The sequence below is a fragment of the Ursus americanus genome, chromosome 13 (genome assembly GCF_024610735.1).
Source record: "Ursus americanus isolate L20-20 chromosome 13, mUrsAme1.1.p, whole genome shotgun sequence".
In the NCBI taxonomy this organism is placed as follows: domain Eukaryota; kingdom Metazoa; phylum Chordata; class Mammalia; order Carnivora; family Ursidae; genus Ursus; species Ursus americanus.
Genome location: NC_142139.1, coordinates 69,466,527 through 69,482,454, shown reverse-complemented (window position 1 = coordinate 69,482,454; position 15,928 = coordinate 69,466,527). Strand labels below are relative to the sequence as shown.

The following is a 15,928-nucleotide window of genomic DNA, read 5'->3' as shown; positions in this document are numbered from 1 at the left end:
CTCTAGGAGAAACTGTGAGGAAGCAAAATGCATCTCAATTTTTCTCCATTTTTCTGTTCCCAGGCCTCTCCTCCCAGTCCACCTTTTGAGCTATGCTGTCCCCATAACCTTGCCCGTATCCCACTGCAGGTCACGTTCAGACTGTCCCATCTCTGTATTAAAACCTGGGTCTTAAGTGTTCTTAGCTCAGGGCCTTGCTTTGCTCTGAGGTTCTGGATTCAGGATGATCACGGGCTCACATTTCTGCACCTTTCAGGACACAGGAGGATTTCAACTCTGGTCTTCTAGATTGTAATAGCCAGGAGCTGTCTGATGGCGAGAATTTCAAGCCCCAATTAAGGTGGGTGCAGGAGTTAACTTGTGGATGTAGCAGGGTAGTATAATCTGATGGACTGCAAGTCACCATGCTAGTGTCTACCTCGCCCAGGTACACCTTGTCAGTGACCCCTTGGTGTCAAGCTGGACTTCTTTGAAGATTCCATCAATGAGGGCAAAAGAAGGGCAGTGATGGGCAAGAGGTGGTGAAATATTTGGTGCCCGGAAACTTCCTTCCTCCTTATTCCTCTGTTAGTTGCCTCGGGAAGGGAGCATCAAGCCGGAAAATCTGGTACCCCACGAACTAGCATGTAGGAGCCACTTAAAAGTGTTTGCTGAACTTAATCCTAGGAGACAGTGTGCTCCCATGGGCAAAAAACCCCCCCAAAACCCAGACCACGCCCCTCTGCCATTTCTGCGATGCCTCCCCCGGGCCGCGCGGTGGCGCTGTGGCTCCGCAGAGGCCGGGTGGTGCTGGGGCGCGCCGGGGCGTGCGGGCTTCCGGGGACCCTCAGAGCGGCGGCGGCGACGCGCGGGGCGGCTGAGGTGAGTGCGGCGTGCGGGCCTGGGGGCGGGTCGCCACCCCGGGCCGACCCCGCGCCGCCTGGGCCTCCCGCTCGGGGCCTATTCCCCCGGCGTGGGCGGCGGGCCCGCCCCAGGGAGGACGAGGCAGCGTGGGGCTCGCCCTGCAAGGGTGCACGCTTCCGCAGGGCCAGGAGACGCCTTCCTGGCCCCGCTACCGACTTGCCCGGGTATCCTGGGCACGTCCCTTCGCCGCCTCGGAGCCTGGCTCCTCATTTGTTAGAGGAGAGACCTTGGCCGCGGTGCCTCTAAGACCGTTTGGGCACCGCCACTCGAGGTTGTGAGTGGGCCCGGGGTCTGTGCTCTGATCCCGCCGGGTCCGACCGCCCCTCAGGCTCTCTCACCTGTCACCCTGGCCCTTCCCTGCTTGGACGGCGTCTTCCTCTCCTCCGCCGAGAATGACTTTGTGCACCGCATCCAGGAGGAGCTGGACCGCTTTCTGCTGCAGAAGCAGCTGTCAAAGTAAGTGGAGTGGGTGGAGGGGGGGCCCAGGCTGCCTGTGCGGGAAGGGCGGGTTCACGCGGAGCCACTTTTGCCCTCTTCCCAAGTAGCTGGTTCCTACCTGCCTCTGATCTTGGCCTTTGGGTTCAATAACCTGCTTGCTAGCCTCTCCCGGCCGCATCTTTCCTGTTTAATTCTCAGCATCACCCAGAGATGGAAGGGTGTCAGCACAGGAATGGAATGGTACCACTAACTCCCTGTGATAACCTCTATACTCGCGTCCTTTGCAGTCGGCCAGGGACACAAGGGGGCAGAGGGAGCCTAGTGTCAAGCCTCCTGTAAACTGGGCCTGGACCTGGTGGGGGTGAGGCCCTAGGTTCCTGCTCAGCACCCATTCCCGTCCCTTCCCAGGGTACTTCTTTTCCCCCCACTCTCCAGTCGCCTCCGGTACCTGGTCCACAGGACAGCAGAGAATTTTGATCTTCTGAGCAGCTTCTCTGTTGGGGAGGGCTGGAGGAGAAGGACAGTCATCTGTCACTTGGGTATCAGGTGTGTATCTTAACGCATTGGGGGCCCTCAGTAGCTTCTGTGGGTTGGTGCGTGAGCTGGTCTGGAACCAGGACCAGCAGCCTCCAGGATGCTGCCTCTATCCCCACCTCAGCTGCTTAAAGGCACTGTCGCCTTCTGTTTCAGCAGTGGAGGAGGTGTGCGTTTGTGGGATTCATTTGGCAAATTCAACTATATGCTTGGGCCGAAAGAGAGAAAAATAGAGCCGTTTAAGCAGTGAGTGTTTGCTCTGGGCAACCACGGAATGTGAGAAGCACACCTGAGCCTCATGCATCAATGTTACATGTGCATCTCAAAGAATCTTATCATAGTGACTGTGATCCTAGTGTTAATGTATTTCTTTTTTTTTTTTTTTTTTTTAGAGAGAGGGAGAGAGAATCTTAAGCAGGCTCCGTGCTCAGCACAGAGCCCAATGTGGGGCTTGATCCCACAACCCTGAGATCATGACCCTGAGATCATGACCTGAGCAGAAATCAAGAGTTGGACGCTTAACCAACTGAGCCACCTAGACCCCCCCTAAGTTGTATATTTTTCTAATAACTAAGTTCCTAAATGCAAGTACTTTTAGCTAGCGTATACCCGAAGATTCCGCTTTCTCTGATATAGTTTATAACACCAGAGGGAGAGCTGGTTGCTTTGGGCTTCTTCAAAGCTGGCATCCTCTGCAGTGCCTTCCTCTGGTATTTTCAGGGGTCATTTTGGCTTTGGTTTTGGCCTAATGCTGACTCGAGAGCCTCATGCCTGAATGATAGGTAGCTCCAGTGAACCATGTCTGAAACACTGCTCTGATCACACCTCCTGTTCCTGCTCCAGGTTACCCAGCTCAGATGGACTCTCTGGCCCCTGCCACCTTCCTGCCTCCCAATTTAGCAAGTACCGCGGTCTTCGGCCCACTTCAAACCACGGAGCACCTGCTGGTCCTCGAGGGGCACGGGGCGGCCGGTGGCATCGCGGACGCAAACCGGACCAGGCTTTGTATGTGCCCCGAGTACTGCGTAGGCAAGGAGAAGGCGTACCATCCTCTACCCCAGGTCTCAAGGGAGACCCTCCAGCTGGTGGGCTCCTGGAGGAACCTGGAAATGTTGGTGCTGGGGACCTCACCTCCGATCAGGATCTCCCTGTGTTGATGACTCAGGCACCTGAGGACCCAGAGGGCCCAGACCAACACTGTGACAATGAGCAGCTACTGGACCCACTTGGCATTGAGTCCCCACAGCCTGAGAGCCACTCAGGGATGGGAGAGGGGTTGGAAATGGCCACACAGCTCGGGTCCAGTCTGCGGCTGGACTTGGACGAGGGGAATGGAAATGAGGTGGAGAAGCGCCTGGCGGCAGAGGAGGAAGAGGAAGAGGTGGAAGAGGAGGGGTCTGGCGGCTGCTCCGGGGACGATTACAGTGAGCTGCTACAGGAGGTGATGAGGCTCTTAAGCCCAGAGAAGGGAGGGCGGAAGTGAGGTGGGTGTGGTCAGGGGTAGATGGGGACCAGGGGTCCTGGAGAGGAGGGGCAGGGTGTGTGCTGGCTGAGCAGGGCTGGGTACTGGGTGATAGGGGTCCCTTAGGAGACATGGGGTGGAGCACCGGGACTTGCCCGAAGGAGTTGGGACTGACACAGTGGAGGGGGAAAGGCTCAGGGGATCAGGGCTGTGGATTTGGGTCCCCGTTTAACTGTGTAGGAGCTTTTCGACAAGCTCCTCTATGGGCAGCTCATTTTGTTTTTCTAAATCTTCATTTCCTCATCTGACAAGCAGATGCTTGTTACCTTTGCTTCACGAGGTAACAGATAGGCTATATGAGGAATTGCTTCATAAGGGACTACAAGCCTTGGTCATGAGACTGGTTCTTGTACCTGAAGCTTCGTGTTACAGATCTCATTTCCTTGGAAGTGTGTGTCTGCCCTGAGACTGGCTGTGGTGTTTGGCTGGGAGGGTGGGCATCTTTTATTATTATGTTATACACGAAGGGTAGAGACCAGGTAGACTTGCTTAATATCACGTTGTTAATAAGGGGAGGAAAGATCCTGGACTTCCCAGTTCTGTCTCTTACTTACTGACTGCATCTTTGGGCAGAATTAACCCTTTGATTTATAGTGCTCTTGTCTGTAAAGAGGGTATATAGAGTATAGTTTTCAGGATTCTATGAGATGTAATGCATGTAAATGCCAGTTCCCCAATGGGGACTCCATAAAAGTAAGGTACCTTCCCTAAAACTCCTGCCTCTCCACCTTCTAGCCCATTCTGCCATCATGCCGCCTTTCCCAGACCCCTGCCAGGTGTGGCTCCTGTGGGAAGCGGCTTGCGGTGCTCTGCTCCCTGCCGTGTGAGTCCTGCTTCTGCCTGCAGGGCTCCGTGTGTGGTTTTGAAAGCACATGTATGGAGCCCTGTGTGTCGGAGCTCCCCTTGCTAAAGGGTGTAATCTCTCCCAGATAATAGACAACCTGACTGAGAAGGAGATCCAGGTAGAGAAGATCCATGTAGACGCGTCCTCCTTCACGGAGGAGCTGCCTGGAGAGAAGGATTTTGCCCACGTGGTGGAGATCTACGACTTTGAGCCAACATTCAAGACTGAGGACCTGCTGGCCGCGTTTTCCGAGTTCCAGTGAGTGCTCACGGGGCTTCAGGGAGGCAGGGGAGGCGGGCGCTAGGACATGGCTTTGTTGCTGGGGACACGTCCCCGCCCCTGCCCCAGTGTCTTGCTATCTGGAAGGAAGGGCAGAAAGTGGATGTGGTCGCTCTGGGCTCCATGCTCCTGCTGGCCATGACTGTACGGAAGAGGAGAGCTGGTTTTTAGTGGTGGGCATATTCGGCGGCCCTAGATCTGGTCCTGCTGGCACCTGGTAGCAGCCCTCCATCCTGCCCGCCGCACACCCACACGCCTGCCAGGAGCCAGGCCCCCCATCGGGATGCAGGACACAGGCAGCCCACTGCCTCCCCTTGTTCCATGTCCCGGCCACCCAGCCAGTCAGTCTACACATCGAGGGCCATTTCTGTGCAAGAACTGTTTCTGGGGTGAGCTGGGCCTGAATGCTCTGAGGCAGAGTCAGGGTGGAGATGGGCACCAAGGGGCTATGTTGCAAGCAAAGACTTCTGCTTCCCCACGTTTTTTGGATCTAACTCCAGTCTTTTCTCCTTTTTTTCTTCCCTCCCTTCCCTCCTCCCTCCCTTTATTTATGCTCATTTTCCTTTCTGCAGTCTCCTTTCTCTTTTTCTGCTTAGTCTTTTATATATATTTTTAATGATTTTATTTTCAAGTAATCTCTACATCCAACATGGGGCTCGAACCCACACCTCTGAGATCAAGAGTCACATGCTCCACTGACAGCCAGCCAGGCGTCCCTCCGGCTTAGTCTTTTAAAAATCCCTATCTTGGGGCTCCTGAGTGTCACAGTCGGTTAGATGCCTGACTCTTGGTTTCGGTGCAGGTCATGGTCTCAGGGTGTTGAGATCGAGCCCCGCGTCAGGCTCCACACTCAATGCGGGGTCTCCTTGGGACTCTTTCTCCCTCTCCCTCTGCCCCTCCCCCTTGCTCTCTATCTCAAATAAATAAAATGAAAATCTTTGAAAAAAATTAAAAAATAAAGATTCCTTTCTTCATGCCCCCCCTTTTCTGACTATTTCCCAAACTGCTCTCCCTTGTGTCCCTGAGCCTGAGGAAGGCTGAAGGGGCAGGTTGGTGGGGCACGAGGGGCTCATCTGCTCTCACTCCCTAAAGATGTGGCCACAAAGGCCACTTGTGACTCCTTCAGCCAGCACAGGCAGTGCCCACAGAGAAACTGGGGCCTCAAACTGCTTTTGGCCTCTCACCAGCCCCAGACTCAGTGTGGCTTTCCTGAGCAGTAGGAAGAAAGCTGATGAGGAGTGACACGGACATGCTTATTTTATGTCCTGCCCTGTGTACTCAGCATGTAAACCCTTTGTCTCCACTGTAGACCCCATGCCCTTGGCCTTGCTGTGGCGGTGCCTGTGTGTAGCCTTCTTCACCCTTGTCACTGTGCTCTTTGAGCCCTGTCTCCCTCAGTTCTAGGAGTCTGGGACCTACCGAGCAACAGGGGTGATACTTGTCTTTCTGAAGCTAACCGTGTGGTCTTCAAGAAAGGTTGCTGCAAAGGGTTGTCTCTTTCACAGGGGAGATAGGAACTTGTCTTGGGCTCATAGTGTTGGAGGATTGGAGGTGGGAGGGGACTCCTTTTACAGAAAGGGTTTCGCCTCTTGCTTTCGTACTCACTCTGTCTCCTCTTCCTGGCACAGAGAGAAGGGGCTCAAGATTCAATGGGTAGATGACACGCACGCGCTCGGTGTCTTTCCCTGCCTGGCCTCAGGTAACGCAGCTTCACGGTGGCCTTGGCCCTTTCTCTGTCTGCCGTTGACAAGGGAAGGTTCCCCCGGGTCCGGGGTGCGGGCTCACCTGAGCAAGTGGATTGGCAGCCCGTGCCCAGCCCGCCCAGCCCGGAAGTTGAGAGGCAGCAGCGCGGGCGCCAGGCCGGGCAGCGCCCTCAGGTCAGAGGCTTCAGAGTCCGGTGAGGTTTGCTGAGCACGTGTCACAGGCTGAGCTCTGGGTGCTTCTGCATGTGCGATGAAATCATATGAAAGTGCTCTTTTTATAGGAAAAAGCCTTTAAATTTAAGCTGGCAATTTCATCTGGTTCCCACAGCTGCATTTTCACTCAGCTTTCATCGCAGCCTCAAGAAGTAGGTCAGATTACTTCTGTTTTACAGGTGGGGAGACCAGGGTTCCCAGAATGGCAGCGGTCTGCCCCAGGTGATGAAGCCTCTCCGTGTCGATTCTGGGACCGCGGTGCCCCTCCCCCCTCGGCTGCTCTCCCAAGCCGCCCCGCCACACCGTGGCTCACTTTAGGTGTATTTATCAAGACCCCTGACCCCCTTGGCTGGGCTTTTCATAACCACGAGCTTCTGAACACCGGAGCTGGTGTGGGCCCAGTTCTCAGGAGAGCCTGAGGTGTTGAGGGAGCGGGAGGACCGGGGTGTGGAGGCTGCTGCAGCCCCACGGAAGGAGCTGACTGAGGGCAGGCAGGGAGGATGGCCACGGGGTGCAGTGGAAGGAATGAGCACTGGGTGAGGCGTGGCCGTGGCTGCCTCCTGAGCTCCCCCGAGCTGTGTGTGAGGAGCAGGTCCTGTCCTGGCCTTGGCGTTCTCGTGTGTGAAGGGCTGGCTTGCACCTGCCTGCTCTGATGTGCCATGGCCCCAGCACAGCTCCGGGCAGTGAGGGCATGCCCCGGGAGGATCTCGAGTGGGGAGGGGGGAGAGTTTATTCGAAGCTCCTGGGCTTTAGAAGGTGGGAGCCTGCCTTCCCTCATGTCAACAATTGCAGCCTTGCTGCTGTGGCTCCTGACCGGCCCAGGAGAGAGCATGGAAGCTGAGCTCAGAGAGCACAAGTGCCTTGTGCAGGCCTGTGCGGCTCTGGGGGGATGAGGTGAACAGATGGCGGCCGTCTCTTGCCTATTGGGAGTACTGTCATGGCCGCCCTGTCCCCGAGCTTTAAATGGGTGCATAAAGCAGCTCGGTGAGTTTGGGGTGATACATTCGTTCTTTGGCCCTGACAGGGCCTCACCAGGACGAACTGGGATGGTTCCAGATGTGTTTTCTTTCCATAGCCGCTGAAGCCCTGACCAAGGATTTTTCTGTGCTCAAGATCCGGCCCCTCACGCAGGGAACCAAGCAGTCAAAGCTGAAAGCCTTGCAGAGGCCAAGTAAGGAAGCCGGCTGTGTCCTGATGGGAAGGCTGTGTGAGCTTATGAGTGTCTGGTTGGGCAGGGTGGGGCCTTCCCTCAGATTAATTCCCTGTTCTTCAGCGCTCTGCCTTGGGACTGCTGGGCTACAGTGGCCAGACGGGTGCTCCTCCCATACCCCGGGACCCAGGGGTGCCTAGAGAGGAAGGGCCCCATTAGGGAGAGCTGTTTGCCATCTGCTCTGTTCTGGGCTCGCCCTTCTGTGCTTCCCTCTTCTAGGTGTTGCTAAGGGCAAAGCTTGATCTTTCCTGTAGGGTCATGGAACCGTATTTTACAGTGGGGTAAGAAGAGCTTGGATTTTAGGGGTCAGCCTTGGGTGTGATCCCACTTCTGGCACCTATTTAAGTTGATCTTGAGCAAGTCACCTAATGTCTGTGAGCTGGTTCCTTTCTCTGTAAAATAAGCAGATTGTCCAGGGTTGACTGGAGGGGTGAATAAAACAGCCCCGCAGACCTGCCTGGAGCAGTGAGGGGCACACCGAAGGTGCCAAATAAATGAGAGCGCCTCCTTTTTCCTCTTGTCCTTCCCGAAAGCATGATGGGGGATGTTCGAGGCCAGTTTTCTGTGGCTGCAAAGTGGCTGGCAAGTCTGGCCCAGAAAAGGCCTGCTGAGGCCATCTGATGCTGTCGTGGCCCATGTAGCCTTTGCCCCAGACTTGGGGACAATAAATATCCGGTCAGTCCAAGAGCTCCAGGTGTCCCATCTTGACTTGATTTCCCTCCCAGGTGGCCCAAACAGGGAAGAGGCCGAGGTGGCAGGATCAGGCGAGGACCCCCCGGGCATCTGGCCATGCTGTGGGCACAGCTGGGCCTTGGAGGTTGTCTCAGATGGCCTCTAGGCTTCTGTGTCACTGGGAAGAGCGGTAGCCATAGCCATGAATTCAAGTCCTCATCCTCTGGGGCTTTCCTTTTAGAGCTCCTGCGTCTGGCGAAGGCAAGACCACAGACAAATACAGCCGTGGCCAGGAGGCTGGTGGCCCGGGCCCTGGGGCTCCAACATAAGAAGAAAGAGCGGCCTGCAGTTGAGTCTTCTACCTCCCTGAGGCCCTGAGAGGCCCAGCAAGCCTGGACTGGCGCCCGCAGGACTAGGCCAGTGCCCCAATACCACAAGCCTTTACAGGCACCAGAATAGCCCTGTGCGGTTTATTAGGGTGTCCCTATGGGGCGTGGTGGGCTTTCGTTTGGTTTAGTTCCAGAAGTTGAGAAAAAATAAAAACTTGAAAGTTGCTTCAAAATGAAATGGTCTGCCAGGGAACGGTAGGGGGTGCTGTTTGTCTCCCATTTTAGACCTGGGGCTGCTGAAGAAATGGGTCCTCTAGGTTGGCCTGGAGGATCCCAACAGGGTCTCAAAGGCATTTTTGCCCAGTGTTTACCCAGTTTGGGGGCGGGGGGGGGGGGAGGGAGGAGGTTCCCTTGTTGCATGACACCCACGCAGTCTCCTAACATGCCAGGCACCCTAACCTGCGCCATGTGCTGCGGGGCACCACCCCTCGGCCTGGTCCTCCGGTTACCTGCTGCCGCGGGCTACAGTTCTGTGACCATACACAAAGCCAAGAGGCAACACCTGAAATGGCCGCCGAAGTTGACTCCTTCACAGGACAAGGGTATCTTCAGGGACAAGGTCTCGGGTCACTCATGTTTCTGGTTTCAGTGGAGTTGGTGCCGAGGCGGCCCTGTTTGGTGCTCTGGGGTCATGGTGGACCCTTCCGCTTTGCTGGGCCACAGCATGCTCTCCATACAAGTGGGAGCCCCCGTGCCCTGGTGAGAGTGGTGAGCCCCGGCCGCCCACCCTGCCCGCTCTGGGAAGAGCCCGCCCCTGCTGGTGCGTCCACTCTGCACACCGCCCCTCCCTCAGAGCCCAGCCAGGGCACCGGCCTTGCGGGCGCCTCCTACGACGGTTTCAATCTAGGTGTCCCATCCCGTCCTCACACAGCTGCCACGCCCCGACAGACTCACTAAAAACAAGTACGGGAAAGGTCAGGACTCGCATATTTGTGATTTTTGTGATCCTTAGACTGCTGCTGTCCGAAGGCAGGAGTCGGTCTTTGAAGACGCCCCGGGAACCCACCTCTAGCATGAACTCGAGAGAGTGGGCGAGGCTCCCTCCCCACCTACCGTCCGAGGGAGCTCTGCTGCTCAGGGGTGCGTGCAGGGGCCCAAATGAAACACAGATGCATATCATAAACTTTTTATTCAAAGTTTCAAGTATGTGTAAGTGTCCGTGATGACACATGGCGCTCGGTGGGTGTCCTCATCACCCAGGACCCTGGTTATAGCACCGTTAAATCAGTTACCCACAGAGTTGGAACAACAGAAGAATGAGTCACTTACACAGGTGGGTCGGTTTTCTCTTGAGCTATACTTTCGAAGGCCCAGATGCCCAATATTAAATGCCACTAAATTATTTTGTGTTTCAAAGTCTGTGAAAATAGAATAATGGTATCTTGTAAGAGGATTTAGGAGTGGGGGGAGCACCAACTCTGAGCTTAGTTAGAAAACATGTGGCAGCATTATTTGTCTATGTGAGGATAATAGAGTAGAGGCAGTCTGTTTAATCGGAAGAGAGGTCTAGATATTCAGGTTGGCTAGAAGTGACCTAAGAGGAGGAAAAGGGAATTCAGCCTGACCACCTTAGGTTGATAGCTCACACCACCACGTGGCAAATGATCTGTCGTGAGTTGAGTGGGGTGGTGTGCCACTTGGGGTGGACCGTAGTTTCAGTGGGACAAGCTGCTTCGGGGGTCCCAGACAAGATGGCTCTTGGTGCCCACAACCCTGCTGTCAGGCCCCATCCTGGAGGTTGTCCCAGGCTCCAGAGGTCAGGCAGCAGCCCCCAGCAAATGACAGGCACACCCCGTCCCCCCGAGCCTTGGACACGGCCGCAGGGGGTCGGGACAGGGCAGGGGCCGGGCTGGACGAGGGGGAGTGTGGCCATCAGTCAGACTGCGGTTGTTGGGGAAGATGCGCTGTGGCCTGAAGACAGGAGGTGACCTGGTGCTTTACCGTGTGGAGAGCTGGTTATTTATGAGTCCACTGAAGTGTTCAAACTTTTTTTCCGTCTCTTCGCTGAAGGAACCGCCTGAGGGGTGGGCATTGGGGAGACAGTTTGGCAAATCAGATGCTCAGCCTTCTCCCACATTGGAGCTGTGGGCCTCAGGGGCCCTGGAGCCACTGCCCTCCCCCAGGTGGCCTGCCGGGGCCTGCTCTGTGTGACGCCCCCAGGGTGGCCACTATTCGCTGGCCATCCCTCGGGCCAGGCACAGGTCAGGTCCTCTGTCAAAGCTGAGCAAAGGAGTGGCTAACCCTAGCGAGTTTAGTTTTTGCCATCACAAGAGCAGGAGCCGTTGCTTTTCCTGCAGAAGGGGAAACTCTGCTTCCCCTCTTGTTCTCCAGTGTATGTATAACGCAAGGAAACCTTTCTCTACTGGTGACCAGAAGCCACAGTGGTTGACTAGCTTCTAGTTCTCCACAGAGGAAAACGATAACAGAGCCCACAAATTGCTGACGCCCACATGTTTGAGGTCACATGTGTAACGAGGCGATGGCCTCAGCTCCAGCCGGGTTCGGTGCCGCCCTCTCCCTTGGCCAGAGCTGGCTGCGAAAACCCAGCCTCCGTCCAGGCCTTATGTGTCTACAGCTTCCTTCCTGTGCGTGGAAATGGGAGGCTGGCTCCATTCCCCATGCTCTTTAACCAAATTAGGAAGCTGCTCGGGTTCCTCGACAAAGCAGGGCCGTTCTCGCCTGTCTGCTGGAAGGTGGGCTGCAGCGGACCTGGCAGGCCTGGGGGCTCCCCCCACGCTGAGTGCCCAGGGCCCTCACCTATGTGGCAGTTGTACATCCAGATGCGGTGGCCGTCGTAGCGGGTCCTGCACTTCATGATGTTGTTGCTGTAGTCAGACTCCGCAACCTCGTAGTTGGGGTTAATGACAACCTGGGGGCGAGGCAGATTGCAGCCGGCTGCTGAGTCCTGCCGTGGCCACCCTCCACCCCAATCCCCGGACCCCGCCGAGCCCAGCCCTGCCTTCCAGAGCCGGGGCGACCTCATGAGAGGGGGCATGGCCAGTGCTGGAAAACGAAGGGGTGAGGCCCAGAGGAGTGAGAGTGTGCGCCCCTGGCCGTCTGCCTCTGTGTGATTCACACAAATACCCCCTCCCACAAGGAGGGGTTCATAAAGGGGTTACCCTCTCCTGGGTGTCCTGGGAGGCTTGAGGCTAGTAGAGGCAGGAGTTGGGGACCGGGGGGGGGGGCGGGGCACAGAATAGGCTGTTGATAGGAACTAGAAGGGAGCTGGGGAGCAGGATGTGCTGAGATGGGGTGGGGACAAGGACCAGGCTATGTGCTCCTGGAGGTGTGACCACACATGCCCCTGCCTCAGCCTTTGCCTGCAGGCCCCTGGAAGGCCACTTCCTCCTCATCCGGCTGTCTCCCGCCCTTGGCAGCACTACTGATGGCTGCACATAGGGCCATGTGGTAACGGAGAGGGTCAGTGAATCCCAGGCCAGGGCCATCACACAGCTAAAGCTCTGTGTCTGTCCCAAGGGAAATTTCCATTCATCTGAGGCACTGACATGCTCCTGTTGAGTTAATTAGCTAATTGTGTAGTTCAGGCGTCAGGAACACAAATGTGATCTGGGTTTGCCCGGCTGTGAAATGAGAGCACTAGTAGAGCCCTTCATTGTAGGGCTACATGCGACCACAGGGTTTAGGCACGGCCAGGCCTGGCATCAAGCTTTCAGTGAGCCATCGCTATTAAATAGATGGCATTTCCAGAACACATGATGATACCCATTCACCCAGCAGAGTGATAGCAGCCCTCACACATAAAGCACCAGGCACCGTGTACGTGCACGGAGACATGGATAGTCAGTTTTTAAAATAAAGGGCACTCTCCTCTTTGCTTGGGCCTCTCCAAGTCTGCGGTTTTGGGTTTGTGGGTGGAAAAGTGCTTGGCTGTCTGATTTCCAGCCTCTGAAATTGCCCAGGAAGACTTTCAGAGCCTCTCTGTGGTCACTTCTCTGCAGGTGTTGGTTCTTCCCAGGGCCGTCTGCAGGGTGGGGACCGTGGGCCAGGCTCTGCGCTGGCGGAATGCCCCCTTGGGAAAGTTTTCAAGGCAGAATGACACATTTCTGGTCACCCACTTTGCCACCCAGCGGGTCCAGCTCGAGAGCAAGCCGGGTGGCTGTGTAGGAACGTGACAGGGCACCAGGGCGCCTTGCAGGCCAGAGTGCACCTGTGCTCCAGACGGGGGAGGCTGGGGATGCGGCGCCCCTGCTCCCACGCCGGTCAGGGCCCTGGCTGGAGCAGGCCGTTGTGTCTGCAGGGAGGCGGGAGAATTGTCCCCTCTGCAGAGCCTTTCCTGAGGCCAGCTTTGCTGGGAGACCCAAGTCACAGACACTTGCAAGTGAATGGCTCTTTATGAGATTGCTTTCAGCCTTGACAGCACAGACAAGGCAGTGTGAGGGCTCTGGCAGAGGTGGGGGTGGGGAGGGCAGAGCCTGTGTCAAAGGACACCGCAGGTGTGGGGTGCCTTAGAGTCCGGGGAACAGCTTCTCGGCCTGAGGACCCGAACTGGCTGCACATGTACTTTGATCTGCAAGTGTCAGGTGTTGAGTGTGGATGGCTCAGGAGGCTGCCAGTGCCCCGCAGGCGTGCATGCCTCCCATGCTTAGGTCACCTGTTGACCCTGATGTGCCGGCCCCGGGTGTAGGGCTCCCGCACTTCAGACAGCCTGGCCTCCCTGCACGCGTCTCGTGTTTGGACATGGGCAGGAAGGGGGCTGCCTCCCCCATCACCGGGGAAAAGGCCCCTCCTCCCATCAGCCGGGGCTGGACCCCCCCCTACCTGGAACAGGTAGTCTCCGGGGGGTACGTCGGTGATGTCGACCCACTGGCAGTCGATGTCATGGCGATACATGTCCCAGCAGCCCATGGTGATGCCCTGCTCACCGAAGTTGGCACACTCGTAATTCTTCTGGATGTCTGCAGTCAGGGGCAGAGAGAAGCCTGGTCACCTTGCACCCCGGCCCCACTGCCTCAGTGCCTGCCCTCTGCGCTCCCCTTCCCCCACCGTGCCCCAAGAAGCCCTGGCTGGCTGGGTGCTGTCCCCAGAGCCCACGCTCAGCAAATCTCTTCCTTCCTCCAAGCCCTCCAATCTCGGCTTCATCTGGGCTGGGCGTCCTGTCCCCACCGTGTGGGTTTCCGATCTGCTCTCATGGCCCCGGAGCCTCTTGCCCAATTCTCTACCCACATCCCATCTGTCCTTTTAGGGCCAGCCGAGTGCCCCTCTTCCACAAAGCCCTTCCTAGCCACTCTGGCATTCCCATTCGCTTGGGAATGAAGTGAGTGCTGACCTGGGAAAGCTCTGGTGGTGGTTGTTTAGCTTAGCGTGGGGGTCATCTTGCCCCCCTCTGGAGAATCAGCACTGGGATGTGGGCTCAGGTCTGGTCTGTGTGTCTGGCACACGTAGGTGCTCCAAACCCACTCGTGTGTGTGATTTCACGGCATGGCGTGTCCATGACCGACTAACGCACATTTATGGAGAGGCTACCAGGTCAGGGCACTACTCGAAGCGCTGGGCACATGGGGAAGCAGCGCTGTGTCTCCCCCGAGCTCCGGTCAGGTCAGGTGGCAGGTGTGCCCACCCGTGAGGGCACCAGCTGTGGCGGCCTCCTCGAGGTGTGAGCAGAGTGCTGCCCCTGTCTGGGGGAGTCGAGAAACCCGGGAACCTCAGAGAGGGTCTTTTGGGTTTGTACTCGGAGGGCATGAGCCTGTGGGGCGGGGGCTCGGTGCTGGAACACAGGGAGAGAGGCTGTGGCAGCCAGAGGCGGAGGGGACCACGTGCCAGGTTTGGGCCTCCCGCAGGGGACCATGTGGACCCACCAGTGCCCATCGGCATAACCCTGGGGGATCCAGCACCTTCATAGACAGGCCTTGCCCACATGTCCCAGCCCCAAGCTGTAGCCACGGAAGGCCCTGAAGGGAGAAAGGTCACGGGGAGAGTCGGCAGTGGCTAGGGTGACAGAGTCGGGTGTCAGGCCTGGGCTCCCGGACAGATGGGAGCATTGGAGTCCTTCTGAAGCCACCCACACAAAGATACCTCCTTCACATTCTGTGTCCTCCAGGCAGAAGCTGGCTTTGTGGCCCTCGGCCACCTTGGTACCATTGAGGTTCAAGAGGTCATAGTGGGTGAACACTTCCATGCTGTGGTAGTGCCTGGAGCGAGAGAGAGAGAAAGAGAGGGAGAGGGCCTACAGGTCAGTGACCGGAGCCGCCGCCACCAGCCAGCAGCGGCCTCGAGCGGCCGCGTGGTCCAAAGGCGTGGCCTGTGGAAGAGGAGAGGGTGGGCGGGCCTGAGGCGAGGGAGGGCAGAAGCAGAAGCCTTAACCGTGCTGCGCCCCCGCCGAGGGGCCTCGCGCTCTCACCCGCAGGACGGGACTAACCCCACGCGCCGCGGGAGGCCTTGGGGGGTTGGCCAGGTGCGCTGGGGGGGCAGAGGGCCTGCCGTGCGCCCGATACCTGAGGGCTCTGTGGTACGTGCTTTTCCTGAGCCTCCTGGGCACTAGAGTGGCTCCCAGCCCGTTGCTGTTTGCTATGCTTCCTGCAGACTGATAAAAGTGACTTTCCCAGGTCTCTGCGAAACTTTTCCAAGCGGGGGTATGGCGGGGAGTGAAAGAACAGGAGGGGAGGGCACGTGCGGGAGGGGGAAGAGTGGGCACGGGAGAGCCGGGGGGACCGGCCGAGACCCTCCACAGCCCGGACTCCAGGCAGCGAGGCCCCAGCCCACCGCACCAGCTGCGGAGTGAGCGGCAGGAGTCTGCGCCCCTCGCCCGGGACACGGAGAAAGGCAGCGGGGCTCTCGGGGCCTTGGGAAGGAGCTGAGCTTGGCAGGCGCCTGCCTGTGGGCTCGGGATGAGAGCGGAGGAGGGAGCTCCCGTGCCGGGGGCTCTTGCCCCTGCGAGTCGTTTACAGAGCAGTGTCCCGTCTCTTGGCTCCGGAGGACTGAGAACAGATGCGGATTCTTGGAAAGTGGTGCGCTCGGTTCAGAATAAACAACGGAAGATGGCTGCCGCGTGAGGCCCCGGGCGGGCCAGGCCCAGCCTGAGCGGCAACGTGTGTATCACAGGCGTGTGCAACTCTTTGAACACGCTTGTCTCTAGCATCACTGGGACATGGGGCAAATGGGGAAACAGAAATACGAGGCACCCAAGTCACGCGGAGAAAAAGGAAAGAGGGGATGATCACAGGACCCGCTCTTAGGAGTCCGGCAAGGACTAGAATCAGAGAA

General features: G+C 57.4%; 2 protein-coding genes across 7 annotated transcripts in view; one reads left to right on the top strand and one right to left on the bottom strand.

Annotated features, from left to right (window-relative positions):
- Positions 1–452: 452 nt before the first annotated feature.
- On the top strand, positions 453–8,885 carry R3HCC1 (R3H domain and coiled-coil containing 1). 4 transcript variants are annotated; one of them, XM_045774035.2, is made up of 8 exons: positions 721–861; positions 1,232–1,359; positions 1,777–1,887; positions 2,719–3,316; positions 4,327–4,499; positions 6,149–6,219; positions 7,512–7,607; positions 8,560–8,885. In XM_045774035.2, the coding sequence occupies exons 1-8, from the start codon at positions 736–738 to the stop codon at positions 8,694–8,696; spliced, it is 1,440 nt and encodes a 479-aa protein (XP_045629991.2). In that variant the 5' UTR covers positions 721–735; the 3' UTR covers positions 8,697–8,885. The 4 variants fall into 4 exon arrangements, with proteins under 4 accessions (XP_087722739.1, XP_045629991.2, XP_045629990.2 ...); XM_045774034.2 differs by having other exon boundaries at positions 1,750–1,887; XM_087866612.1 differs by lacking the exon at positions 1,777–1,887.
- A 936-nt stretch (positions 8,886–9,821) lies between these two features.
- LOXL2 (lysyl oxidase like 2) overlaps positions 9,822–15,928 on the bottom strand; it is an 88,048-nt gene continuing 81,941 nt past the window's right edge. For all 3 annotated transcript variants that reach the window (XM_045774056.2, XM_045774057.2, XM_045774058.2), the window contains exons 11-14: positions 14,741–14,856; positions 13,487–13,623; positions 11,465–11,576; positions 9,822–10,724 (exon numbers count right to left, since the gene is read on the bottom strand). In XM_045774056.2, the coding sequence (XP_045630012.1) occupies positions 10,645–10,724; positions 11,465–11,576; positions 13,487–13,623; positions 14,741–14,856 (445 nt within the window). In that variant the 3' untranslated portion in view covers positions 9,822–10,644. The remainder of the gene's footprint in view (positions 10,725–11,464; positions 11,577–13,486; positions 13,624–14,740; positions 14,857–15,928) is intronic.